This window comes from Clarias gariepinus, chromosome 22 (genome assembly GCF_024256425.1).
Source record: "Clarias gariepinus isolate MV-2021 ecotype Netherlands chromosome 22, CGAR_prim_01v2, whole genome shotgun sequence".
Lineage (NCBI taxonomy): Eukaryota > Metazoa > Chordata > Actinopteri > Siluriformes > Clariidae > Clarias > Clarias gariepinus.
The window spans coordinates 17,322,521-17,349,558 of NC_071121.1; the positions used below are offsets into that span (position 1 = coordinate 17,322,521).

Sequence of the window (27,038 nt, forward strand, 5' to 3'; positions counted from 1 at the left end):
TGTTATTTGTTTTCTTTGCCATAACATATATCGTATATTTAGTAAATTAATAATAAAATTGTTGACCAACATAAACAAGCTACAACATATAATCTATATATAATTTTATTTTCAAATAAGCAAATTCCAGATAAGAGACAACAAATTGTTAAATAAAGTTGCCAGCAACAATGAGCGGGCACAAGCACGTGCCCACACTAGAAAGACAGTGGGCATATACATTTAAAGAAGACCTACAAATACTATTATGACACAATTTTGGAGAAGGGGGTATTTTATGTAAAGACCTCTGAAAAAATGCGCCGGATGCTGGGAAAAAAAGCAAGCATGTCACTCAATGTGATGTCACTCGAAATAATGTCACACATAGTGGCAGTATATATGTGCTGTTGTTGTTGGTCTTTAGGCTGGCAGTATATAATAACAGTATATATGTGTAATATAAAGTTAAGCGATTGTCATGGCTGACCCGTTTGAGGTAACAATAAATCTGCAATTTTGCCTCCTCAATGTCTTGAGATCACATTGGGCCAGTTTGTTGGCGATCATATAAATTCCTTAGGAGGAGTATGACCCAATATAACTGACTTACTGTTAGGTAGAGCCCATGAGATGCATTGTGAAAGTTGTTCAGCTCATTTAGATCTAAATGTGTATTGGGCACAGTGTGTATGAGCTATGGAGCAAAATCTTGTGATTTTTTTTATTTCAGTAATTCAATTTAAAAGGTGAAACTCGTATAGATTCAATACATACAGACTGGCATATTTTAAGTGTTTATTTATTTTAATTTTAATGATTACGGCTTACAGCTAATGGAAACCCCAAATTCAGCATTTCTGGAGACTCATTGTGTCACATTCTAATCAGCTTATTATTAACTCAAAACCCATGCAAAGGTTTATTTATTGTCATTTAATTTTTTTAAAGACATAGCTGTGGACAGCACTCTGTCCCTTTACCCCACAGAGGATGCCTTTACCAATAACAGCCTGAAAGTCCTGGTGTCATTGTTAAAGAAGTTTCCCGATGGAGCAGTGTTTCACACACGCGTACATACACACACTAATGGAAACACTGTTTTGTCTGGATTCTTTTTAAAGGTAAAGTGCAGGTTAATTTGTTTTTATTATTATTTATTATTATTATTTATTTTTATATGAATATTTTTGGGTCGTGGAACAAGTTTCCATTATTTCTTACGGAAAAATTGGCTAAACATATATAAATTTTACACACACACACAAACACACACACATATATATATATATATATAGAGAGAGAGAGAGAGAGAGAGAGAGAGATCTTCTGACATGGATGTTGAAGGACTCGCTGCTTCAGTTAGGGTTAAATGACTTCTTGTCAGCTGGATCCCGTTGCCACTTGTCACCTAATCATTTTGTACTCTGTATAATGACAATATATTTTTTTTCTCTAACCGTATTAATCACTGCAGTAATTATCCAATGCAAAGTTCTTGCCTATTTGCTGAGTTAAATCAGTCGGTAATATTTTTTGGCTTGGCAGTCTGTACTTATTCTACTGCTTGCGATGTTCAGGGTTTTTACTTACAAAATGTGTCCACTAGATGTCAGTACTATTAGCTCGTAAATGAAGCTACACGAAATGTACAGGTTGGTGAAACGTATTAGCTGACAAGCCATGACATTTAAATGAGACTCATTACTACCAATTATCATTCAGGCATGTAGATGTATAAGTGTGTATAAAATCACGTTTAATCAGTCTTTATGTGCTCTGACACACACTTTCGTGGAGGTAACCATGTTTTCCCACTTTCTCAGTCGAACGTCCCAAAGTGGGAAATGACGTTATTTACAACTTACAAATTACCACTTAAATTACACCACAAACTCGAACATAAGCACCAAGCAAACAACTGTTTAATTCCAATTTCTCCAAACAGCGACGAAAGATTGTTTATCATGATGCATTTTATCTACGACTTTAGAAAGATACGTTTACAGGAACGCTGTGGGAACTAGTTTTCCCAGTTATTACGAATGCGCTACTGATACTGGCAGAACGCATGCGCAAAACACCTTCGCAGGCAACTTATGCACCGACTTCCTACCGCGGCACCTAGCGGTAAACGAAATCGTAATTTGGCCTAGTTTGCAATAACAACTGTTACCTGCTATGAAGACCTTTTGACATATTAAAGTGACTGACTTGTACATATTTGTCTGTAGCCAATATATTTGAAATTGTATAGATATAGTAAACGTCACCACATTTTCAAAATGAATATTCGCAATGCACGGGTAAGTTAAAGCTTTGTGTTTTAGCGTAGCGCTAGGCGGTCACGTTATAGCGAGTTAAACCGGTTGTTGTTACCAGTGTTCATTAAATCAGCTTACAAACGAGCAGCTCAGATCGATTCATATTGTTTTCATTCGATTGAACGTTATGTGCTGATATATCTTTAAATACCGTGTGTTTACAAAAAAAAAAAAAAACCCTTGTGATTGTATAATTTGCTAAAGCTAACTTAGCATTAGCTGTGGGGGAAAGCATGCACACAGGGGATTATGAAGTCTATCAGTGAGTATCCACGCGTGTCTCCATATAGGTCTCATTTTTGTGCTATGTTTTGTTTACAGCCGGAGGATTTGATGAATATGCAGCACTGCAACCTGCTATGTCTTCCGGAAAACTACCAGATGAAATACTACTTCTACCATGGACTGTCTTGGCCTCAGGTCTGCAGTAAACCCAACAGTATAAATGCATCATGTTCATATATGGTTGTGCTTGTGGTTCACCCAAATTTTGTATTTTAGCTTTCCTATATAGCTGAAGATGAAAATGGAAAAATAGTGGGATATGTACTGGCCAAAATGTAAGTTCAAATGTATTTTTAAAACTATTATTATTGACATTTGACATGAAGTTACTATATACACACATTATTGCTGTCAGTCAATTAAAATTATCTAGTTAATTACAGTCATAGACTGTTATTAATCACACATTTAAAGTACTCAGATTTTCCTGTATAATAAACATGTAACATTAAAATAAAGAAATGCATTTGGCAAACTGGTTAGAGGAAACGGTTTACGTGGTTTTATAATATCTAAAATGTCAAATGAATGTTAAATTATAATCTCTTGAATGGTAAACTCCTTACAGCAGCAATCATATTATGAGCCCTGTCTGCTTCTGTAGTGGTGACCATGTATGTCATCTCCTTTTCTACATGTCTGACTTCTGTTTTTAACATGCCTAGAGTGAATGAGCACATTGGCATTTTTCATAAATTAAATGTGCTGTTACACCGAGGTAGTTGTGATTACTTACTGATATCCAGTGGTCTCCAGTAAGTGCAATAAGAGTAGCTTCTGCCAACTGCCTCACTTTATTAAATTTTTTAGTGTTTTACATTAAATGTATTCTTGTAAAAGTAATTCCCCTTAAAGTTAGCTTAAGCACACGACTTTGGTTTTATCCAAACTTCCATCTAGAAGCTTTTTATAATGAAATTTGCCATTCAGTACACCTGGTAATGTTTCCTCAGTCATCTTATCTGTGTTAAACGTGCCATTGCATAAAATATCACAAACAGCCGAATAACCATGCTGCGATTATGTGATGCCATTAGGGTCAAACTTGGTCAAATGCATAAATTAGCGTAAAAACACAGTAAAATTTCTCGATCAACCACATGGGTTAACATGTTAATATTGAAAGCCACTAATAGTGATAGTCTTATTTTGCAGGGAGGAGGATCCAGATGATGTGCCCCATGGACATATTACATCATTAGTAAGTAAAAGTAGTTGTCCCAACATCACTTGTCTTAGCACTCTGTTGTTTGAACTTAAATCTCTTTTATTAATGTATATTAATGTCTTCATGTGTTCTCATTCTCGTATAGGCAGTTAAGCGCTCCCATAGAAGACTTGGTCTGGCTCAGAAGTTAATGGACCAGGCCAGTCGAGCCATGATTGAGAACTTTAATGCCAAATATGTATCTCTTCATGTTAGAAAGAGGTATGGCTTCCACAGCTCATTGTTTATATATGTATATATATATATATAAGTACAAAAGTACATAATGCGTGTACATCAATAAAACCATCAGCATTAACACCACCTAGGGGAACCCAAAACCTAGGTGGTATTAATGCTAGCACCCACAAACCTATGGTGGCTCTTTGCCCCTGGGCTGTGCTGTGGTGTCTGGCAGCCGATCCTTATGTGTTGGGTGGGATACTCAGTGGATTGGACTTGTTTTTCTGCCACATCCAGTAGGTCCTTGATCAAATTGGGATCTGTCGAGTTTGGAGGTTGGGTGGTTGACCTTGGGCTCTTTGCCTGCTGGGCCCCGTGTGCGGTGGGTTGTGGTACAATAGATCTTCTGGTGCCTTTCTGTAATGGTCAGCATTATTCTCTTTGGTGATTTGTGCTGCATAAGCTTTTCTGTGGGATCAGACCGGACAGGCTGGCCTTTGATCCCCATGGGCATGGGTGAGCCTTGGGTGGCGATGATCTTGTCATGTTTGCTGGTGTATAGTTGATCATTGGTCAGGTCATCAGGAGATGGTGTTAACGTTATGGCTGATTGGTACATGTGCACATGTCCATACAAACACATAACACACAAACCGATTAGACACCCTACTAATATTGAGTTAGCTTTTTAGAAAAAGTAAAGAAATATGTTTAAATTACTCGTATGTCAGGCCAGTCTGAAGGGCAGAAGGGGTCGGGATTGCTGGCAACTCAGGTGTGCCATATGTAGCTTGACAGTATATGAAAGTGAGAGAGAGAAAAAGTTAAGCATACTAACAGTAACATAATGTATAAGGTGAACGTATATTTTGTGCAGAGTGCAAGCAGGGACTTTGGCAACTATGATGGCATAACTAAAAGATAAGGAAACGGACTGAAAAACAGACATTAGGGCTCACCGGGGGTAGTAAAGCAAAGACACTCCACCAACAACAAACCTGAGTAATATCAGTGAGAGTGGGGGAACACAGCATCCAAACATAGCATTTCACCATAATACTCTACGTCCATGAGTCCCCCAGATCTGCATCTTTACCCAGTGCCAATTTATTTACAAAACACTTAGCTAAATAAATAGGTTTTCAGTTTAGACTTAAGCACTGAGTCCCGAACAAGTTGCTCCATATTTTGACTTCTCTCTGCTGTAGTTTTTATAATAGCAAATATCTGGTCCCAAGCCATTACTAGCAGATACTTCTGTGAGGTAGCGCTTGTTTCTTTTAGCACATCTGGAGAATCTGGAGGCCAAGTTAACACCGCAGACCTTTCCTGTATTCCTCAAACCATTCTTGAACAATTTTACAGTGTGTAAGAACATGGTATATTGCTGATCAGAGTGTTTGGGTGTAATATATATGCATGTGTGTGTATGTATGTCTATGTATCTATGTATGTATATAAAAATTAATAAGTATATATATTCTGCTTTATTAGCAATCGGGCAGCTCTTCATTTGTATTCCAACACACTCAAATTTCAGTAAGTACCTTGCCTTTTTTATTATTTTTTTGGGTTATGTGAAGAAGATATTAATTATATACTTTACTGTAGAATAAGCGAAGTAGAGCCAAAATACTATGCAGATGGTGAAGATGCATATGCAATGAAGAGAAACCTGACACAGATGGCAGATGAGGTATGTTTGAGTTGAATTCTATAAAATGCATTGGTGCTTGCACAATATGAGTTTTATTCGGTGCAGTTTCCCAGCCAGCGTGTCCATATATGGCCCACATGGGTCCAAAATGGACTTGAAACTAGGGCATGTGGGCAGCCCGCTAACCCTCGGACACTTTTTTCCCTCCCTTAGTTTGCCCTTGCAGACTTGAAAAAAGGGTGGTTCTCACATGAGCATAATGTGGGTTAGTTTGGAATGGCAGCATGGGTATATAGAGCATCCTCTATGGCTGTACGTAGGCTGTATGTGGGTGTGTGTATATGTGGGCATAATTTAACCTGTACAACACTGGGTGTTGTATTGATATACATTATTTTAAGGTACCTACTTTTAACTAGGATAATATTACACTGAATAAAGGATTCATAATATGTTCCTGTTTATTGAAAAAAAAAGTTCAGTCTTTATGGTTAATGCTTTTTTTCCACGTGTTTTAAAGCTCCCTCAAAAATGTTACAAAAGTATATAATAAGTAATTTGCTTGTCTCATTATGTATGCCAGCAGTTTAGATGTAATTTTTTAATACACTGATCACTTATTTGATATTCTACACAAAAATACATATTTATGATAATGCAGTCAGAGAAGGTAGCAGATGAAAGAACCAAACATGATTCATGCCATCCTTCATTGAACTCCAGTATGTTTGATGAAAATATCTTTAATTGATTCGAACCTGTTGATTGCTTCAAATACAGATAACACTGCAAAAATGTGCAAGGTTATTTTTGGCATTGTCTTGTTGTGACACAGAGCTAGACTCAGAATGGAATTAGATATTTTATAACAATTATGACAGTTAAGAAATATTAAGAAAACTTAGATTAAATCCCTTTATCCTGGTGCTAACCTTATATCTAGCTATCACGCTCTACAACATTTGTCAACTATCCTCATTAAAATTTTAAACTCTAAAACAAATCAAATTAAATTCAAATTTTATTTGTCACATACACAGTCATACACAGTACGGAATGTAGTAAAATGCTTATACGACTGCCAGTGACCTTAAAAACAGAATTAAAGCTTATAATAAGAAATAAATATGAATAAAAGAAATACCATAGAAAAATGAAATAGAAAAATGTAATTGAACTAGGAAAAATAGAACTAAAAATAGAAATATGCTGTACATAAAAATAGAAATATACTGTACAAATAGAAATATACTGTACAAGAACATTTAAGAAATTGAAAAATCTTGAGTTTTGGAAGAAAGATGGTATGCAAATATGCATAGAACAAAGTGTCTTTGTGCAATGGTCCAGAATGTAAACATGTAGTGTAGATGTGAAGGTAGATGTGCGTGGAACATATTTCATGGTAATTGAATTGTATTTTATATTACGTGTCTGCTTTCTTTGGGTGCCTCCCGACATGAGAAACACTATTTATATCGGACCTAAGAAAACTTTTCAGATCTATTTTGTAGAAATGTTCTTTATCATTTTGCTTTGTAGCCTAGCAACATTGTGAGCTCAGGGCTTCCGCACAGTTAGAAACACAGCCATGTATTAATCAACAGTGGAAAAATAGTTTATTGTCATTAGTTTTTTACACTTGCCCCTAATCAGGCACAGAGTTAATTTGCGCCAGCCAAGGCAGTAAGCGTTATTTTCGAACACTGGGTGAGCACGGGTTGCTGGGAGTATTCGAATGTAAATACATAACATTGGGAAGGGAAATGTATCACAACAGCTACATACAAAAAGTTCAGCCAGTTATAACTTCTGATGAGAGGATGTAATTTAAACCCAAGAAGCTTATTTAAAAAACATTAAAATAGATTCAATGTCTATTTTACACTCATGTTGGCTAAAGTTTTTGGCCATGCTAAACTGAACTGATCTCTTTGCCGCCATGTTAGCTAGACACGTTTTAGCGGATAATAGAAGTAAAAATATAATCGTTTACTAAGTATGTTTAGAGTATAACGAAAACAAACCCACCAAGGCTCCAATATGTGTGGATGTTTGAGGTTACCCATTTGTAGCCCATTTATATATTTCATAGACAACTAAGCCTGGCCCGATTAACTGCCTGTGTAAGAGCCCATACCCATGTGGTGCGCTTTGGGCCCCACTGAATTATGCTTGCTGAAAGGCTTCTATTGCACTTTAATCCCAGAGTTGTTATGAATGTAATAGAAAGACTTTTTATTTATTTTTTACATTGCACATTATTCTTGTTCACTGTGGCGATACTGTCACTTTGCCACTTTGCTCAGAGCTTAGCTTCCTTTAGAATCAGGGCCTACCTCAAGTATTTTTTGGTTCTGTTTGAAAAATCTTTAAAATTTAAAATAGGCTCTTGTCATTCCATAATAGAAAAAAACTTTGAGTTTAGAATTTTTGATTGTAGTATTTAGCAAGCATCTAGTAATATAAATTTTGTTACATTTGTGTACAAAAGTCAACAGTTCTACACATCTTGTGTATTTAACAAGCTGTCAATCTACTTTGTTGTTTTCAAATAATTGTTTATAAATCTTCTGTAACCTCACATGGTGGGGGTCTAAACATAATCCGTATAGTGCAGTTATTGTTAACATGTAGTGCATCTTGTTGTGCAGCTGCAGAAACCTGGTGTGCGTCTGTGGGGATCTGAGATACCTCAGTCGCAGACAGTTGCAGTCACGGAACTGGTGCAGAAACTTTCAATGCAGGATGGAGAGAAGGAGGGTGATGGAGATAGCGGTGGAGAGAGCAAAGAGATGAGTGAAGTCAGCGAGGCTACCGAGAGCACAGACGTCAAAGATTCCTCCTCTGATTCCTAAACAACCTAAACAAAAATCTGTCCCTCCTAAACATGATAAACTCAGTCTAAATTGGTTAACTCCAGCTCAACATTTGGTTAATTAGGCTGTTTTATCAATGTACAAAGAGACATCTTGATAAATGTATTCTTGACTATGGGAATATTTCTACACAGTAAATTGTTAATAAAATTTGACATTGTACATAATTTGATACTTTGTATGTTTTAAGTTGTATGAAGTGTCATTAATTAATATAACTTATATTTCGGGTTTCCTCAGAGATCTAATGCAAAAAAAATCTTGTGTTTTAATTTATATCTGACGGCTTAGATTTTTATCTAGTATAATGCAAAAAACACCTGCTCATATGACCACCAGATGTCAATTAGTTCTAGTATGGGAGAACCTTTACATAACTCATGTCTTACATGGATTGAAAGCAATGCACAGGCCAAGATTTTACAGCAACAGACACAGTATGTTTGTGTACACAAAACACATTTTGAATTCGGACACATTTATCCACGCTAACAACAAATTATGGCACAAATGATGTATGTTTATTCAAAATTGCATCCAGCTTAATAAAAAAAAAATATTGACAAACTCTACATAAGTTCCAGCCTGTGTATATACAGTATTCTCTTCAATAAATTGTAGCCTTTTGTGTTTAAGTAATTGCACAGGTCCATAATGTTTTATGCTAGGATGTACACAATCTACTGTTGCTAACTAGTCATAGTTTTTTATTTGTTTTTTCTTTATTGGCCAATCTTTATAATTTTGGTGTCAAACTATTCAGCAGTGTGAATGTTGATAAAATGTTTCAAACAATAGAGCTACTACAGTACAGTATATGTACATCAATTAGTTAATCAATTGTAAATCAGATTGATTAATTGTTATTGGTTATACGAATTTGAAACATAACCAGAAAAGACTGTAGTACAGATTTCCGAGTGTTGTGTGATACCCAACAATGTATTAACAGCTCAGAAATGTAATAAACCACAGATGTAATACAAATCTTTTTCCACGTTTGTGGGATAAAGCTGCAGATTTGTATTACGCATGCAGTTTATTACATTATTACATTGGTGCGTATTACAAGCTGCAATGAGATTCAAATAACTTTATCCAATAAGGTTTGTCACCTTTTAAACAAATGTACAGATGAACCTCGAAAAATCAGAATATCGTGCAAAAGTAATTTATTTTAGTAATGCAACTTAAAAGGTGAAACTAATATATGCCGTAGACTCAACTCATGCAAAGCAAGATAGTTCAAGCCGTGATTTGTCATAATGGAGATGTTTATGGCATACAGCTCATGAATACCCCAAATCCACAATCTCAGAAAATTTGAATATTACATGCAATCAATAGAACAAGGATTGTACATTGAACATATCTGACCTCTGAAAAGTATAAGTATTCATATGTACTCATTACTTGGTTTGGGCCCCTTTTGCAGCAATTACTGCCACCAATTGCGCAAGTTGTCGATTTGTGGCATGGAAACGATCAGCCTGTGGCACGGATGCTTCAATAGCAGCCTTCAGCTCTTCTGCATTGTTCGGTCTCATGCCTCTCATATTTCTCTTGGCTATGCCCTATAGATTCTCTATGGGGTTCAGGTCAGACGAATTTGCTGGCCAATCAAGCACAGCGATCCTACGGTCATTGAACCAGGTTTTGGTGCTTTTGGCAGTGTGGGCAGGTGCCAAATCCTGCTGGAAAATGAAGTCAGCATCCCCATAAAGCTCATTTGACGAAGGAAGCATGAAGTGCTCCAAAATCTTCTGGTAGACAGCTGCGTTAACCCTGGACTTAATGAAGCACAGTGGACCAACACCAGCAGATGACATGGCTCCTCAAATCAGCACAAACTGTGGAAACTTTACACTGGACGTCAAGCATCTTGCAGTGTGTGTCTCTCCATTCTTCCTCCAGACTCTGGGTACTTTGTTTTCAAATGAGATGTAAATGTTGCTCTCATCAGATAAGAGGACTTTAGACCACTGAGCAACAGACCAGTTCTTTTTTATTTTAGCCCAGATAAGATGCTTCTGACCTTGTTTGTTGTTCATAAAAATCATAAAATACAGTTGGGAATATTTTGGTCACAAAATACATTTTTCAGGTGCGTTACATTTTTTGGGGTAATAAAATGCATTTGTTAATCACATTATATGTAGATTACTAAATACATTTGAGAATCGTTTGACATTTCTTTGTGAATTATGGACCCTATCTGACTTCACATTTATGTCAGTGAGCACGCCTAACTCTCTCGCTCAAGCTACAGATGGCATTCCTGAGATACCAGTGATCCTGAGCCCTTCTGCTCTCAAGAAGTGCTTCTGATGGCCCCATTTTCTTCTGCCTAAAGACATGAGACTATGTTCTACTTGGAAACCATGAAGATGGCTTTGGACAGCATTTTTGATAAACACTATACTATGGCATTTGCAATTGCTGTCATTATTTTAGGACTGAAAATGCCATAAGCTATTTTGTAATTTTGTATATAAAAAAGTGATTGATAAATTGATAAAGCTATGAATGTATACATTTTATTTATTTTTTATGTCTATAATGCTGTTTTGTGTCATTGTCCAGTGTTAATGTAAATATACCATAATGTACAATACATGATACAATGTGTATTAAACATAACGTGTGTTAAATGATGGGGCACAGGCACATGCACATAGCAATCATATTTTTATTAGCATGTCAAAATATCCATCATACTAAATATTTTAAATCTTAAACTTTTTTGCAAAAGACTGTCAATTAATATGTGCTGTCATGTAATAAGGGTGTGTGGTACTGTATAAATCCGAACTACAGAATTAGATGTATAAATATAAGTTAAAGATAAGGGACAGGGAATAGGCACAAAGTCACTGTGCCCCCAACTGACAACCAGATATACCGTTAATAACCAAACCTTTTTAGTGAGTCTCTTAAAGTGTAAGAGTCTAAGCACATATATGTGAATGATGTCAATATAGCAATGATATTGAATTGAAAAAGGAATGCTGAAATCTGGATCAGCATTGTAATAGTAGGAGAGCATCCATAAACATATCAGGCAGGCCAAACATAATTCTAATTTACATCTTGCAAAATGGCTCAAATAAACATGTATATGTTCCATGTTGTGGCATAATAACATCCACATGCTGTATGCTTGCAGATACTTTGATTCAATTTGTTTAACAAATGCAAAATGAATCACAATTTCCCTTTGCCCAAAGGAGACATCGGTTCTGGCAAGATAAAATAGCAAAGTGGATACATTTTTGTATAATAAAATATTATCTTTCTTCATATTACTATACATATAAATATGCCATAGTGCAAAGTTTTAAAATATTGGAAGCAATATTCCAGTTTCTAAAATATATTGAAGCTTATTTAAAAAAAGAATTCTTTGGTGTCTGGATATAAATCAGATGGATAAACATTTCAGTAAGCAGAAGAAGATGTTACACCTTATAAATAATGTATATTTAAAATCATATCCAAGTTCCTATCCAAATTATCCTAAAGAATTAAAGAAATTAAATTAATTGTAATTAAATTCAGTCATTGCCGAAAAGTATGAATATGAAAACAGTGAGCAAAGAAATTACTAAATAAATGTATATAAGGGAAATGTATAAAAATATAAACAGGCTGTTATGTGTGCATATATCTGTGGATTTCATGCAGGTAACATGATGCTAATAATGGGTTGACAGATAAGCCACATTGTGCTCAAAACAGCATTAAATGTAAAATGATGGCAGTGTCTGGCTTGTACAGCAGGATCTGATTAAGGCCATATCAGCTACAGGTACATGTGAGCAGTCATTCTTAAAGCATGCTGTCATCATAAAAGACTGGTTTCTGTTGATTCCAAAGCTTTGGGAAGGGGGACCTGTGGATTATAAATTAGATATGTGTTTAGTGTTGTGCATAAATCAAATACATTTTAAACAAAACACTTTAGCATACTCAGTATTCCAAAATGGGAACATTTACAACATTAATGTTAATCTCTACCTACTTATTGGTATTTATTTACTGGCCTCTCCTATGTTCATTTGAATATTTTGACAGCAAAAAGTGATAAATGTTATATTTGGCTAAATATTTTACAATGGCCTAAACATTTTTTCCCTAATTTTCCTCATTTCAATTAGTAATCTAATTTTCAGTCACTCACTCAGTAATAAATTGATTCAATGACCATATTACTGATGCTAAATTGCATACTTCAGTTACCACAAACACAGGGTGATTTGTTTTTTACAAAAGGGTGGGAGATGGACTTTTTGCGAAATCACACAAAATTGTAACTTACAGAACCAAAATAGATGTTTGCTTTTATGCTTTTAATCACACTATGGTTAAAAGAAAACCGGCAAAAAATGTTCAGTCCGCAATATTTCTCAATTTATCCCCAAAAAAAAACAAACAAAATAAATAACTTGAGATTTTTTCATTAACATATTGTTGTGTTTATGCGTAAAATTTCACTGTACACAAATATAACAACAAATATTTCTTTAACTCTTTATCTTGCAATGTGCAGAATTACTGGATTTCACAAAAACCCATAAGTAGTAATAAGCCTTAGTAGTAATAAGAATACTTTCAAAAATAGAAATCTGTCTACAGTGGGACACAAAAAGTATTTAGCCACCAATTGTGCAAGTTCTCCCGCTTAAAAAGATGAGATAGGCCTGTAATTTCTATCAAATTATGATGGAAAATAAGTATTTGGTCAATAACAAAATTTCATCTCAATACTGTATTTTGTAATATACCCTTTGTTGGCAATGACAGAGGACAAACGTTTTCTGTAAGACTTCACAAGATTTTCACACACTGTCGCTGGTATTTGGCCCATTCCTCCATGCAGATCTCCTCTAAAGCAGTGATGTTTAAGGGCTGTCGCTGGGCAACGCGGACTTTTAACTCCCTCCAAAGATTTTCTATGGGGTTAAGATCTGGAGCCTAGCTAGGCCACTCCAGGACCTTGAAATACTTCTTATGAAGCCACTCCTTAGTTGCTTGGGTGGTGTGTTTGGTATCATTGTCATCCTGAAAGACCCAGCCACGTTTCATCAGGTTTTCACTTAAAATGTCAGGATACATGGCCCCATTCATTCTTTCCTTTACACGGATCAGTCGCCCTGGTCCCTTTGCAGAAAAACAGCCCCAAAGCATGATGTTACACCCCCATGCTTTACAGTATGTATGGTGTTCTTTGGATGCAACTCAGCATTCTTTTTCCTCCAAACACAGGAGGACAAGTTGAGTTTTTAGCAAAAAGTTTTATTTTGGTTTCATCTGATCATATGACCTTCTCCCAATTCACTTCTGGATCATCCACATGTTCTCTAGAAAACTTCAGACGGGTGAGATATTGCGTGAAGCCCCAGATCGAGGGAAATTATCAGTGGTCTTGTATGACTTCCATTTTCTAATAATTGCGCCCACAGTTGATTTCTTCACACCAAGCTGCTTACCTATTGCAGATTCAGTCTTCCCAGTCTGGTGCAGGTCTACAATTCTGGTTTCTGGTGTCCTTTGACAGCTCTTTGGTCTTGGCCATAGTGGGGTTTGGAGTGTGACTGTTTGAGGTTGTGGATAGGTGATTTTATAGTGATAACAAGTTCAAACAGATGCCATTAATACAGGTAAGGAGTGGAGGACAGAGGAGGCTCTTAAAGAAGTTGTTACAGGTCTGTGAGAGCCAGAAATCTTGCTTGTTTGAAGGTGTCTAATTAATTTACCAATTAATTTATTAAAAGTCCTACAATGTAGTTTTCTGGATTTTTTTTTCTTATTTTGTCTCTCATAGTTGGGGGATACCTACAGTATAATGACAATTACAGGCCTCTCTCATATTTATAAGTGGGAGAACCTGCATAATTGGTGGCTGACTAAATACTTTTTTATCCCACTGTATGTAGGCTGCCTTTAACAGAAACCTGGATTAAACACATAAATGAATTAAACACATGCACTTTAAAACAGACAGCTTGAAAATTTTAACGTAAATTGTGTAAAACTAAATTGTTAGTACTGTATTTTAAATAGCATAGAAGGAAAGCATCTTAAACTATAAAAAACTCTCTTAGTGTTGCAAGATCAACGTATCTCTCCAATCTTATAGAAAATAAGAAAAATAATCCTAGAGTTTTATTTAATACTATAGCTGAATTAACCAGGAATATGTCCACTACAGAAATCTCCACATCGATAAAATGCATTAGTGAACCTTTTCAGTAACAAAATTGTAAAAAAATAAATAAAATAAAAATCATGCTTTGAAAGATAAAGATTTAATAAGCATTGATGCAGATGATCAGTTAACAATATCAGATCAGCACCCAGAATATTTTACTCCCCTTCAAGAGAGTGAACCCATTTTACTGATCTCTTCTGCAAAATCAACTTGCGTACTTGATCCTATACTGACATATTTTCCGAAACTATTAGTACCAGCAATATCAGAACCCCTGTTCTGAAATGAACACTTGAAATATATCAGTCTATGTATAATGAATCTGTGTAATATGAGTTTTACTTTTTGAATTAAATTACTAAAATAAATTTGTTTTATAAAAACAAAAAAAAACAAAAAATATATATATATATATATATATATATATATATATATATATATATATTTTTTTTTTTTTATAAAACAAATTTATTTTATAATAAAGTTTTCTAATTATTTTTAGGAAAAAAAGGTTGAGAAGTACGTACCTATATATATATATATATATAGGTAAAACTTCTGGTCTGCGAGTATATTGCAAGATGAGCAAAATTTATAAATAAATTACAACTTGATAAACAAGCAATTGGTCTTAGGGCTTCTATGGCTACAACAACATAACCCACAAATCAATTGGTCAAATTTTTTATTTCAGTCTGGGGCTTCATTGAGGCAGTAACGGACTGGTCTTTGGCAGCTCCCTGTCTCGGTTCTTGCAAAAAAACAAAATAAGCTCAACGTGCCTTTAAGACCATAAAGAATAGCTAACAATGGCACTGGAGCTAAAAATATTGGATGCAGATGCTCAATTTATAGTTAAGTTAGACATCTCAGATGTAAGCAATGATAATGTATTTTCTATTTATAATGTGCATAATTTTCACATCATTTAATGATGGCAGGAAGGAATTATGACATCAAGGATCATGAGTGTTTATGACACAAGGATCACTGCAGTAGTACTAGATCTCTGATATAACCAGAAGTAGAATAGAAGTAAAACAGCTATATTGCCTATTGGCTTTACAGACCACCTAACGTCGACCTATCACGTCTGTCACAAAAAAGACCACATCCCAGTAACATTTTAATACAAAAATGCTTTAGGCTGTGTGGTTTTATGAAAGTTGAAGGCTTTTAAAGTAAAGAGCACTATCAATGTGCTTGAGACAGAAAGAATCCGAATAGAAAGCCACATGATTAGGGCCTGGGTCCGGACAGGACGGCGTCTGGGTCCAGACCCGGATCACCCTCCGCCTTAGTAACCCCTACTTTATAGAGTCAGATGACTTAAGGTCATAATAATCATCATTATAATCATTACGATATATTGAATGTTGGTTCTGGTAGGGGAGGCTGTTTTATCTGAAGAAGGCTTTATAAGAATTGGTCATAGCTATTTAGAACAATATATTACATTACTTAAAACACACCACCTCAGACTATCATACTTGACTCTGACATTTTACACAAAACTTTACATGCATTGTCATGGTTATGTCCGCCCAAGAGTAATTAACAAGGAACATATGCGTTAGTTCCAAGAACAGTTGATGGGATCTGGTGAGCTATCCATAGATGTTTTTCTGAACCCAAGCAGAGCCCCAACGTCATTGGCAACACAGTAACATTCCCACTGTGTTGGTGTCGTAGCTATTTATAACCAGTGACAGTTGTCCGATAACCAGCCTGTCTGATCAGTGGAAACACACAGAATGACACTGCTAGTGTTCTAACTAGAGAAAATACACCAGAAGCCACAGGGTTATATTAGTGTAGTATAAGCAAATTTCCCTTATATGTAGGTTATTTATATATAGACTTATTTATAAATTATTAAATTATTTAAGTTTTATATTATCAATAGTTTTTGTAAGACTCGGTTTGTTGATTGTTTACGTTTTAGAGCTCAAGCACCATGACATTAGCCCTATTACATCATAAAGGGGCCTCTTGTTCTTCTAAGGATTATTATTATTATTATTATTATTATTTATTAATTTATAAATTTATATATTTTTTCAAACATCAAGGCCTTTTGGATGTCTTTATTTGGTGCTCAAAATGTCATAAAACTCAGCACACAGGTTGGAAGCTGCTTTCATTAGAATGTCAGAGAGTCTGGGCCCTTCATAGGAGATTATTCTGTATAGCACATACACACTTGCATGGATGCATGTGAAACTCCGTTCTCTTCTAGATTTCATTAAGCTGAACAAATTTCACTTGCATGTCATGGGCTTTACTCAACAGAAAGTCAGTTATTTTGGGTTGTTTGACGTATTTCTCCTAGGGAATTTATATGATCGCCATCAAACCAGTCCCATAGGATCTCAAGACGTTGAGGATGAGGCTTTAACTAGCACTTATAACTTCCTTAGTTATATAGGTAATTATATAGTTGTATAAGATACCCTGTCATAATAGTAATTTTAACAAGCTCAATATGCGACATCATATTGAGTGACATCCCATTGAGTTACATCATAGTGTGATGCTTTTATTATTATTATCTGGTTTCAAATTGCTATTTTTTTATATACAATGGTTAAATTAAAGGACTGTCAACATCAACTCTCTCTCTTGCTCACTCCCTTTCTCTCTTGCTGCCTCGTCTGGCTCATGGTCCTGATCCTTTCTGATCTCTGAATCCATCCTGATGCTCTACTTCTGTTGTGTTCTTGCTTCATGGAGACTCACTCACTGTTGCTGAGAATGGCACCATGTAGTCTGCTTGGGGATGCATGTGATAACTGAGGATGCTTCTAAACAATATTCACAAAAAGGAAGCTTTTAACTGCATTTACACCACCAGTTTTTCTGTGATGGCCTGTGACTGCAATCACTTGAACAGTTTTGGGAATTAATCTGCAACAAACAGTTACTGTCTGTAGCCAGATCAATTGCACAAATGACATGACAGTTACCCCAAGCAGGCCCGTTGTACATCTCTTGCCTCCTACACGTGAATAACTGAAAGTGAGGGAGCTATGGAGCTATGGAGCATTACTAGGAGCTATGTGGGCTGGATTGCTGCTGAAGATAATGCCATATGGTCTTAAAGATACATGAAACTAAGGATTTTTCTACCCAAAAACCATGACTGTTCTTGATCATTTACATAGTAAGCAAAACCTACATTTGCAACTGGAAACTAGAAATCCTGTCCATCACATTCCTGTCGTCAGCTAAATGGCTTTTTAATCAACATTTTACAGAATTTCAGACATTTCTTTTAAAACTTCTGAGAAATCTCCAGACTTAATATATGTTCATCTAAAAGCTCTTAATTATTTTGTGTAATTTGGCAAGATGGTGGGGTGCTTAGACTCCAATAATTGCTGCTACTGTAAGTATTTGTTTCCCTATAAACAATTAGTTGTTTTGTATATCATTTCACTATTTAAGCTATTTACTATTTAAGACACTTAGAAGTTTACCCCTAACGCAAATGCACCTCCTATCACCATTATTTTGGTGTGGTCATTTTTATTTAGGCTTTTTGAAATGAATATGGAGTTCTTCTAATTTAAGTCCTGATTTGAGACTTCTTAACTGAACTTATAACTTAGGTTCAGAGATAAGGCAAAAAGCTCTGTCTAATTTTATTGAGAAGTAAGTTAAGTGGCATTAGTTCTACTTTTTACGCCGTCTTATTTGAGAAACTGGTTCCAGTGCCATTAGCAAATATTTCAGGTTGGCTTCTTTCATTCAGGGAGCCTTCACATGCTGTGTTTGTCTGCTTGTGAGTGCTTCATAACTGAATGTTAGGGGGCTGTCACATTGAGCCACATTCCCACTATGTTCCCCCAAAATTGGGTGAACGCAATAAGAACGTGTACTGTACAAATTAGAACCAATAAGGATGTAGTATTGCCTCCATTGACATGTAACTTCAATGTGTTTTTTTGTTAGAAAAAAAAAGTCTGGTGAGTACATCAGCCGAGCAAGATACAGGAAGAACTTAATAAGGACATGTTAAGGACATTGACCAGATAATGACATGACTGATACCTCTTTGAGACTTCATTAACATACTAAAAGCATGACATAAAGCAAGATTGAATGGTGTTCTGGCTGAGTTGTCATTGGGATGTCACTGCATTGTTGCTATGTTAATCAAGTTCTCACAAAGACCTCTTCAAGCTTGTGCTATGACCATGGTAGGTCCATGCAACTTTTGCAAACTAGTTCTAAAAATCTAATCTTCATAATCACATGACTGCCTTCAGCTAAATGGCTTTTAGGAAAATTTCGTACACCTTCAGACATTTCATATTCAAATTTAGCAATCCTGACAGACTTAAAAAGGTTTACCTATAAACTGTCTATTGTTTTATGTAATTTGGACCTCAATAATTGCTGTTAAGTATTTTTTTCAGTATAACCAACTAGTTTTTTGTTTATCTTCTCAACTATTCAAGATAGCCCTCACTTTAGGCACTTAAAAATTTTGTATTTGTGTTCCCTGAAATGTATAGGTGATACCTAATTTGAAAACTGCACTTACCGCTTTTAGGTAGGCCACATTGCTCTGTCTAATTTCATTGAGGAGTAGGTCACGTGGTGTTAGGTCTACTTTTGGTGGCTGCCGTCTTCGAGGAACTGGTTTCAGTGCCTTTATCACATCTTTCAGGTTGGCCCTGTCATCCAGAGAACCTTCGCTTGCTCTGTTTGTCTGCTTGGGAGTGCTTCGTAACTGAATATTAGCCCTCCCAACTCTTTTCTCTTCTTTTTTATTTAAATCCAGAAGCGGGTCACAGCGTTTAGAAATTTTCTTAAGCTTCACATCTTTTAACATATTGCTGGATTCTGAGTCTGAACTGGGTGGATATTGTCGAGTAGGGTGCTGCTTCTTATGTTGCTGATGACATGGTGTTGATACAACAGCGGGTTCTGGAGAGCTTTGTGAAAGATGCTGAGGACTATGAGGAGTGCACAGAAGTTCCATTCCAGGAATATATCCTCCTAACATTTCCAGCAAACCAGGTGGCAAGTTTAGGTTGCTCTCATATACGTGCATGATCTGACTTTGCTCTTTTATTTGCTGAAGCCTTTGCTCTTCCTTTCTTTTTCGTCGCTGCTGGTCAAGGTTCCTAGTGAGCAAGTTGGTAACAACCATTCGGGGCCCAGGAAGTTCAAAATGGTAGCCAATCTTAAGCAGTGTGTTGTTGGCTTTTAGGAGACGTGCCACTTCCATCTCTGCATGATGGCCCAACATATGCCTTTGATTATGGAACCGAAGTTCTGTCAAAGTCTCATTAAACTGTAGACAGCGCATAATGGCAATTATACCTTTTCCTGTAATGAAGTTGGATTCAATGTTTAATGTTGTGATACTCCTGTTCTCTCGCAGCATGTTGGCCAATGAAAATGCCACATTTTCATCTGCACCTGTGTTTGCAATGCTGAAGGTTCTTACATGTTTGTTCTTCTTCAGTGCCTCAATGTAGTCTAAGAGCATTTCTTTAGGAATATTTTCAATATTGTTTAGGTTAATCTCAGTGACAGAGGAATTATGATTGCGGATTTTGTCCAGAGTGCTTTCCAGATTTGTATCATTCCCAGATGGCCTTGCAGTTTTTTTAATCAAACCATCACCAAGTGCAAGTTTTGGGATTTTCAACTTCGCTATGACTCTCTCTTCTTTGTTAGGAACCCAGTTCTCAAATGCTGAGGAAAGAGGTTTAAGCTGAATCTGATTAGGTTGCTTCCTTTCAGTTATTAATGATTCATCCTCATTTAATTCATCTCTGTGGGATTCCCTCTCTTGCTGTGAATCAGAGAAATTTGGAGCTGGCTGAAAGTTGGAATACTCAATAATGCAACTTTCTTGAGGTTCTGTTTTTATTGGCCACCTCTTTTGATCATTTTCAACCTCTTTTACATCCTCCACTTTGTCATGTACCTCTTCAATCCCTTCGCCAATTACTCCTTCAGGTTCCTCTATCTCAGCATCTTCTACCATCTCCTCATTCACATATTCTACTTCAATATTTGTATCTTCTTTTACTGAATTCTTCAGCTCTTCCTCACTTTTTTTCTGATGGTAAAAAAAATATTTAAAAGTATTATGTGTTTGGTCATGCATGGTATAATGTATTAATTATATTGATCAAAGTAACCATATTAAATATATTAAAATAAAAAATATATAATTCCTTACTATAAAGTCACCATTTAAAAAAGATTAAATTATTGGGTTGCTTCAAGCTAAGAAAAAAACTAAAGGAGATTTGAAATTACTAGAACAGGTTGAAGAACCATTCAACACATAGGTGTTCAAGGATAGTGATTCCAGAGTGATGGGTGCATTAGGGTAAGAAGGGAAACGCATGATGCATAGTGGCCACTGCATAATTATTCATGCTCATATTTAGTGCAATATTTCTCTCTCGCGTGTGCTCAAACTTGTTTTTGCGAACCGAATCTGTCTCACATGCAGACTCTCAAACTGGTTTTTGTGCGTTGAAACTCACTTTTGTGCGTTCAAGCTCATTTATGTTCTTCACCTGTCTCTTTCGTGCGCTCAATATTATAAAACTACTCTTGCTTGACCTGCAGCAGCGTAAGTTTTTTATCACTATTTCAGCCACCCAAAGACTAGAGTAGGGGCAATACCAGCCAATCAGAAACTGGAGGCGGGCTCAGCTGTTTTTCGCTTTTAGTTTGAATTCATGGCTGGAAGCTGTCGTTATTATTTTATTTTCATCGGCATAAGGTAAATTTCATGTTTTTTGTTAGGTAATTTAAAATTAACTGCATAGTTTAACCTATAGAATGTATTTTCTAATATGTTATTGCTAAATCTTATGTACTTTATTTCTAGAATAATGTTCAGTAGTGTCTCTGTGTAACAGCTGGAACCAACACACCTGGTTTAAACTAATACAGTATATTCCAATACTAATGCCTGGCTTTGTTCAGACAACTGCATATATTTTGTGTTTGTGAGACAACCTGTAGTTTTGCTGAAGACTATAAAAACTATAGAAACTAGCTGTTTTTTTTTGTTTGTTTGTTTTTTGTAACCTTGTGCAAATTAAATCTGTTAAACTCCTGAATAAAATCTGCCTCGTCATGGTTATTAACAGCAATGAAAGGGAGAGTTGGGTCAGTTGGCTGAGGCGCTAGGTTGTTGTTTTGGTGGAATCTGAGGATACATTAGTACATAAAAAGCCATATACTTTAAGTTTACGAAGTAGATTTAATGTTGTTCCACTTTAGCACACAAAAGTATACTTAATACACTTAAATTGTGCTTTTGTAAACTTTTAATACAACTCAAATGCACTTAGTAGAAAATTAGTTGTTTTCAAAATAGCAAACTTCAAGTACACTAATCATTAGTCTGGAGCAAGTACACTTAATTATGCTTTTGCATGCTAGGATTTAATAAACTTAGCATTTTTTTTTTATTTGGAAAGATAAGATAAGATATAATATACCTTTATTTGTGTCACAGTGGGGAAATTTCTTAAGGCAGTAAGTCAAGACACACAGTAGCATAGTGGTTTAATTCTCGCAATGGGTCTGTTTAGTTTGAACAGTATGTTCTCCCCAAGTTTGGTGGGTTTCCTCTGAGTACTAACTGCCATTTCCAAATTGCCCATAATGTTTGTGTGTGTGTGTTTGTGTGTGTGTGTGTGTGTGTGTGTGTGTTTGTGTGTGTTTGAGTCCCCTCTTGAGTTACTGTGCTGCTAAGATGCTGTTTACTTGCATGGTTACTCAATGCATGAGTTGTGAATCAATCAACACACCTTAAATTATACTATGACAGTTTAGACAATCTATTTGTTTGTATTGGTTGTCTTGCCAACAAAAACATATATGAATTTTACCTGGAGTGTGCAAATATTCCTTCTCCTAACATTTGAAACAAACAAAATTTTTTTTGCTATTGCAGAACCATATTATTATTTCTATAATAGAAATAAAAATAAATAAAATATACAAAAAATAGTATAACAAAATTAAAATAATAAAAAGTATTTACAGCATTACATAATGTCCAAACCTATAATTTTTGAGAAAGGTGCTGTCTTACCTGGCTGGGGAGCAGGGTTGTGGGGATTCTTTCTTCTTCCAGCAAACGTTTAGATTGTTTTTCCCAGTACAAGTAGTCCACTAGTGATCTATGGTCAAATGAGCCTGTTGGGGGTTTATCAGTCTGATCTTTCTGTCGCATTCCTACAGGCACTCTCTCATCAGGAACAATTACTTCCATCTCGTTCTGGAGCTGTTTCAGCTCTTCAGCAGAGAGACCTGCCAGAATCACATCATCATCAATGTCTTCCTGATCCTCAGATTTTCCTTCTTCGTCCCCTGTAATTAGTAAAAAAAGAAATAATAATAATTAAAAAAAAAGAACAATAGAAATAATAGGAAGAAATACAGTTACTGTAACTTGATCTATGCCAAGGTAAATAAAAATGTGGTGTACATTTAAAAAAAATAAACAAACATTTAAAACATTTAACAAGCAATTTAAATATTATTAACCATAAAATACAAGATGTTAATCATCAAATAGCATTAATTTATTTGTTGTATAGCGAGCAAATACTACAGCCTGTTGTACAACTGGTGGAAAAATAGGCAGAAAATTATGTGGAACAGTCTAAGGCACAGCAAAAAGAGAAAACCTTGAGTCTCTTGTTCAGCAGATGCATTGTTCTGTCTCATTCCCACTGGTACTGTCTTATCAGGGGCAATATCATCCATTTCATTCTCGAGCTGCTGGAGTTCTTCAGCTGAAAGACCTGCTAGAATTTTGTCTTCATCAATCTCTTCCATGTAAAAGTCCTGGTCACAGAATTTGGACATGTTCACACTGGAGTAGCTTCAGTTAGGAAAGCACAAGCTCAACCAAAAGCAGAATTATAAGCTCCTATGAAGTAAATGTCAGCCTGAACTTCAGCTGGGTGCGAGGATCTCTCAGTGCCTTATCCAGGTCTAAAAATATCACTGTTTCAAATGGGTGGGTATTTTTGGTACATGAACATATTCTTTTTTCAGCAGCTTGAGTCAGCTGAGTGGTTCAGTAGTACTTCAGTGTGGCAGGTGACTAAGGGGGGGAGAAAGACAGAAACAGGTGGAACCGCCAGTCAAATAGTTTCCATTGGTTGTGTCCTGAACCATAAACATTTTCTGTGCTGCCATCTATCATATCAGTCAGGATTTGTTTTGTGTTATGTTGTTTCTATGAGTCTGCCTTCTGTAATCTGTGGGCATTTATTTATGTTTTTAATAGTGTTTAGTGCCATCTGAGTGAAGATATCTCAGCGGTGTTTTTTTTTGCGGAATGGTATAATTTCCAGAAGGCCAAGCAGATTTGGGATCTTCAACTTGAATGTGACTCTTAATGCAATGTCAAAGTACTCGGTAGTTGGTCTTCTGTAGTGTCTCTTTGAACAGGGAAAAGAACTGATTGCAAATGCATTTTTTTTTTATTTGAGAAAAGCTCTCCTTAGACTGCTTGGCTCTCTTTAAAAAATGTTTTATATAATATAAACAGATTTAAAAGCATACAAACTTCATACAACTACATACTACTACATTACATACTACTTAGTACTAAATATTGATTGATATATAGCTATTTAATTGCATAAAATAAAATAAAAAATCTTATCTTGATTGTTATTGCTTTAAAACATTTGAAAATGTAATTTGACTTTTGTCTCAATACTTTTGGTCATACACTTTTGGTATATATTAGCCATAACAATAAAACAATTGATACTAAAACCACTTTGGTTTAGGGAGGTGCTAGCCCATTGGGTGTACTGTAGCTCCACAAGGCCTCTGACCGAGCTCCCATGGGATAAATGAGCACAGGGGATGAATGGGCAATCATTTTAAAGTCTCTCCAGAGATGCTCTATTGATGCTCTATCTATAGTCCAGAGTCTGGCTGGGCTGTACTCATGAAAATTCAAGAGTTTAGCCTAGTGGTGAAATTCAAGAAAATTCTTAGAATTGTGGCCATTAACCCAAAAATTCTTATTCAAATTAAAGAGCAGATCCTGGTAAAAATAAAAGTTATTCAGCAACCATTTTAATGCTTAAAAAACTTAAAGTGAAGAAATGTTAGGGGTAGTGAGGAGGACTGGGGAGTTTCATAAGCAGCGGAGAGAATGGCAAAAATATGAAGACTAAATACTCGCTTCCATGTTTGCACCATACAAACCAACTATGTCACTTACATGGACACGCCAGCAATCACAGTAAAGAGCCAAGCCTTTTTTTTTCTAATTGTTTAATAATTGATATAACCAGCATGGTGAATAAACTGAAAATAAATTAAAACTAATGTGTGATTTGGGTAAAATAGGCCTGTTAATTCAGTGTAAAGACTTATATCATAATAATTACATCAACGTAGTTATAATAATAATTATAATAATAGATTTTATTTGTAGGTGCCTTTCATGACACTCAATGTCACCTTACACACCATAAAAAAAGTAAATAACCAGCCCCCGACTCCGGCATTAGAGCCCTCACAGCGGGGCGAGTGGGTGACGACTCGGCGGCATACTCGTTCAGCCAAAGCTAACGCTAAGGCTAGCCCACCGGAGCACACCTCTTCTGCGCTTCACGTGTCCAACAGGTTTGCTCTCCTCAGTGATGCACCCGCTGAGAAACCTGAAAGAGCTCTGGTTATAGGAGACTCTATAATGAGGCAGGTGAAATTAGCTAGACCTTTAGGGGCGCCAGCGGCAGTGGTTAGGTGTATCCCGGGAGCCAGAGCACCGGACATAGCAGGTAATCTTAGGGCTCTAGGACAGCACAGGTTCTCCAAGATAGTGGTACATGCTGGAGCTAACGATATACGCCTTCGTCAGTCAGAGGTTAGTAAGAATAACTTTATAGAGGTGTTTAAATTAGCGAAGGCGATGTCGATGGAGTAGTATGCTCTGGTCCTATCCCAATGAGACGTGGTGACATAACTTACAGCAGGTTATGATCACTGAACCGCTGGATGTCTAGGTGGTGCTCCGAAAACAACGTGGGCTTCAAAGATAATTGGAAGACCTTTGAGGGCAAAGCTGGCCTGCTGAGGGCGGGACGGTGTCCATCCCACTCAGGAAGGTGCTGCTCTCATTTCCTGTAGTATAGCTCATAGTCTCAGAAGAGGCCTAGTTAATCGGTGACAATCCAGAGCCCAGGCCAGGGAGCAGACAGACAGGCTAAACCAACCGTCTGCTAGCTGCATAGAGTCGTCACCCAGGGTTCACTGTATTAAGACTGTGTCTGTTCCCTGAGCTAAAAACAAATTTAGAAAGACTCAGAAAGTCTGTTTTAATAATTTAATTAACATAGATATTACAAACTCAGATCATACTGAATGCGCAGCCGGCACCCCTGATCTAAAGCTAGGACTTTTAAATATTAGATCTCTCGCATCTAAAGCAGTTATTATTAACGAAACTATCACAGACCAGGAGTTTGATATAATATGTTTAACTGAAACCTGGATTAAACAGGACGAGTATGTAGCTCTAAATGAAGCTAGTCCTCCTGGATACAGCTACATACACCAGCCTCGGTTAACTGGTAGAGGAGGTGGCGTCGCAGTTATTTACAACGCTAATCTGGCTATCGTACAAAAACACAGATTTAAATTTAATGCATTTGAAATTCTCTTTAGTAACATAAAGTCAGCTCAGACGATTCCGCTAATCATCATTTACAGACCTCCAGGGCTGTACTCTGAATTTCTCTGTGAATTTGCAGATTTCCTTTCAAACCTTGTCGTTTCCGTAGACAAAGCATTAATTGCTGGAGATTTTAATATTCATTTTGAGAATCCAGAAGACCCTCTGAGAACAGCATTTATGTCCATACTGGACTCAGTAGGAGTAAATCAGTGTGTAGTAGGACCCACTCATAAAGCAGGTCACACTTTGGACTTAATATTATCCTTCGGATTGAGTATAAGAAACATAATTACAATTCCACAGTCTGAAGTTATATCAGATCACTGTCTTGTCTCGATTAAAGTGTCTCATAGTAATAATGTATGCACAGCACCGCGCTACCGCCTTAAACGTACATTCACATCAAATACCACACAGAGCTTTATCGATAATCTTCCAGAGTTATCAACTTTGATTGGATCGCCATCTGATTCCACAGAACTCGATCAAGCGACCGAATATCTAGAGTCAACACTTCGTCATAGCTTAGATAATGTAGCTCCAGTTAAAAGAAAAATGATTAGAGATAAGAAACTTGCTCCTTGGTATAACGATCACACACGCACTCTA

General features: G+C 36.2%; 2 protein-coding genes across 2 annotated transcripts; one reads left to right on the plus strand and one right to left on the minus strand.

Annotated features, from left to right (window-relative positions):
* Positions 1–2,085: 2,085 nt before the first annotated feature.
* naa10 (N-alpha-acetyltransferase 10, NatA catalytic subuni) lies at positions 2,086–8,681 on the plus strand. Its single transcript, XM_053483376.1, has 8 exons — positions 2,086–2,285; positions 2,625–2,723; positions 2,805–2,863; positions 3,744–3,789; positions 3,902–4,017; positions 5,473–5,517; positions 5,590–5,674; positions 8,290–8,681. Exons 1-8 carry the CDS (start codon positions 2,265–2,267, stop codon positions 8,491–8,493), a joined length of 675 nt encoding a protein of 224 aa, XP_053339351.1. The 5' UTR covers positions 2,086–2,264; the 3' UTR covers positions 8,494–8,681.
* A 2,508-nt stretch (positions 8,682–11,189) lies between these two features.
* On the minus strand, positions 11,190–23,674 carry lmod3 (leiomodin 3 (fetal)). Its single transcript, XM_053482999.1, has 4 exons — positions 23,410–23,674; positions 22,812–23,089; positions 19,275–20,807; positions 11,190–12,406 (listed from the first exon to the last, which is right to left on the minus strand). The coding sequence occupies exons 1-4, from the start codon at positions 23,588–23,590 to the stop codon at positions 12,359–12,361; spliced, it is 2,040 nt and encodes a 679-aa protein (XP_053338974.1). The 5' UTR covers positions 23,591–23,674; the 3' UTR covers positions 11,190–12,358.
* Between the last annotated feature and the right edge of the window lie 3,364 nt (positions 23,675–27,038).

What these genes read in the sequence shown, in the direction of transcription:
- naa10 (XM_053483376.1), top strand. Translation starts at nt 2,265, where the DNA reads ATGAATATTCGCAATGCACGG. An exon ending in TCCAACACACTCAAATTTCA is followed by an intron (nt 5,518 to 5,589) that starts GTAAGTACCTTG and finishes ACTTTACTGTAG; the next exon opens with AATAAGCGAAGTAGAGCCAA. An exon ending in TGACACAGATGGCAGATGAG is followed by an intron (nt 5,675 to 8,289) that starts GTATGTTTGAGT and finishes CTTGTTGTGCAG; the next exon opens with CTGCAGAAACCTGGTGTGCG.
- lmod3 (XM_053482999.1), bottom strand. Translation starts at nt 23,590, where the DNA reads ATGTCCAAATTCTGTGACCAGGACTTTTACATGGAAGAGATTGATGAA. An exon ending in TGCTGAACAAGAGACTCAAG is followed by an intron (nt 23,090 to 23,409) that starts GTTTTCTCTTTT and finishes TACTAATTACAG; the next exon opens with GGGACGAAGAAGGAAAATCT. An exon ending in CAACCCTGCTCCCCAGCCAG is followed by an intron (nt 20,808 to 22,811) that starts GTAAGACAGCAC and finishes TTTTACCATCAG; the next exon opens with AAAAAAAGTGAGGAAGAGCT.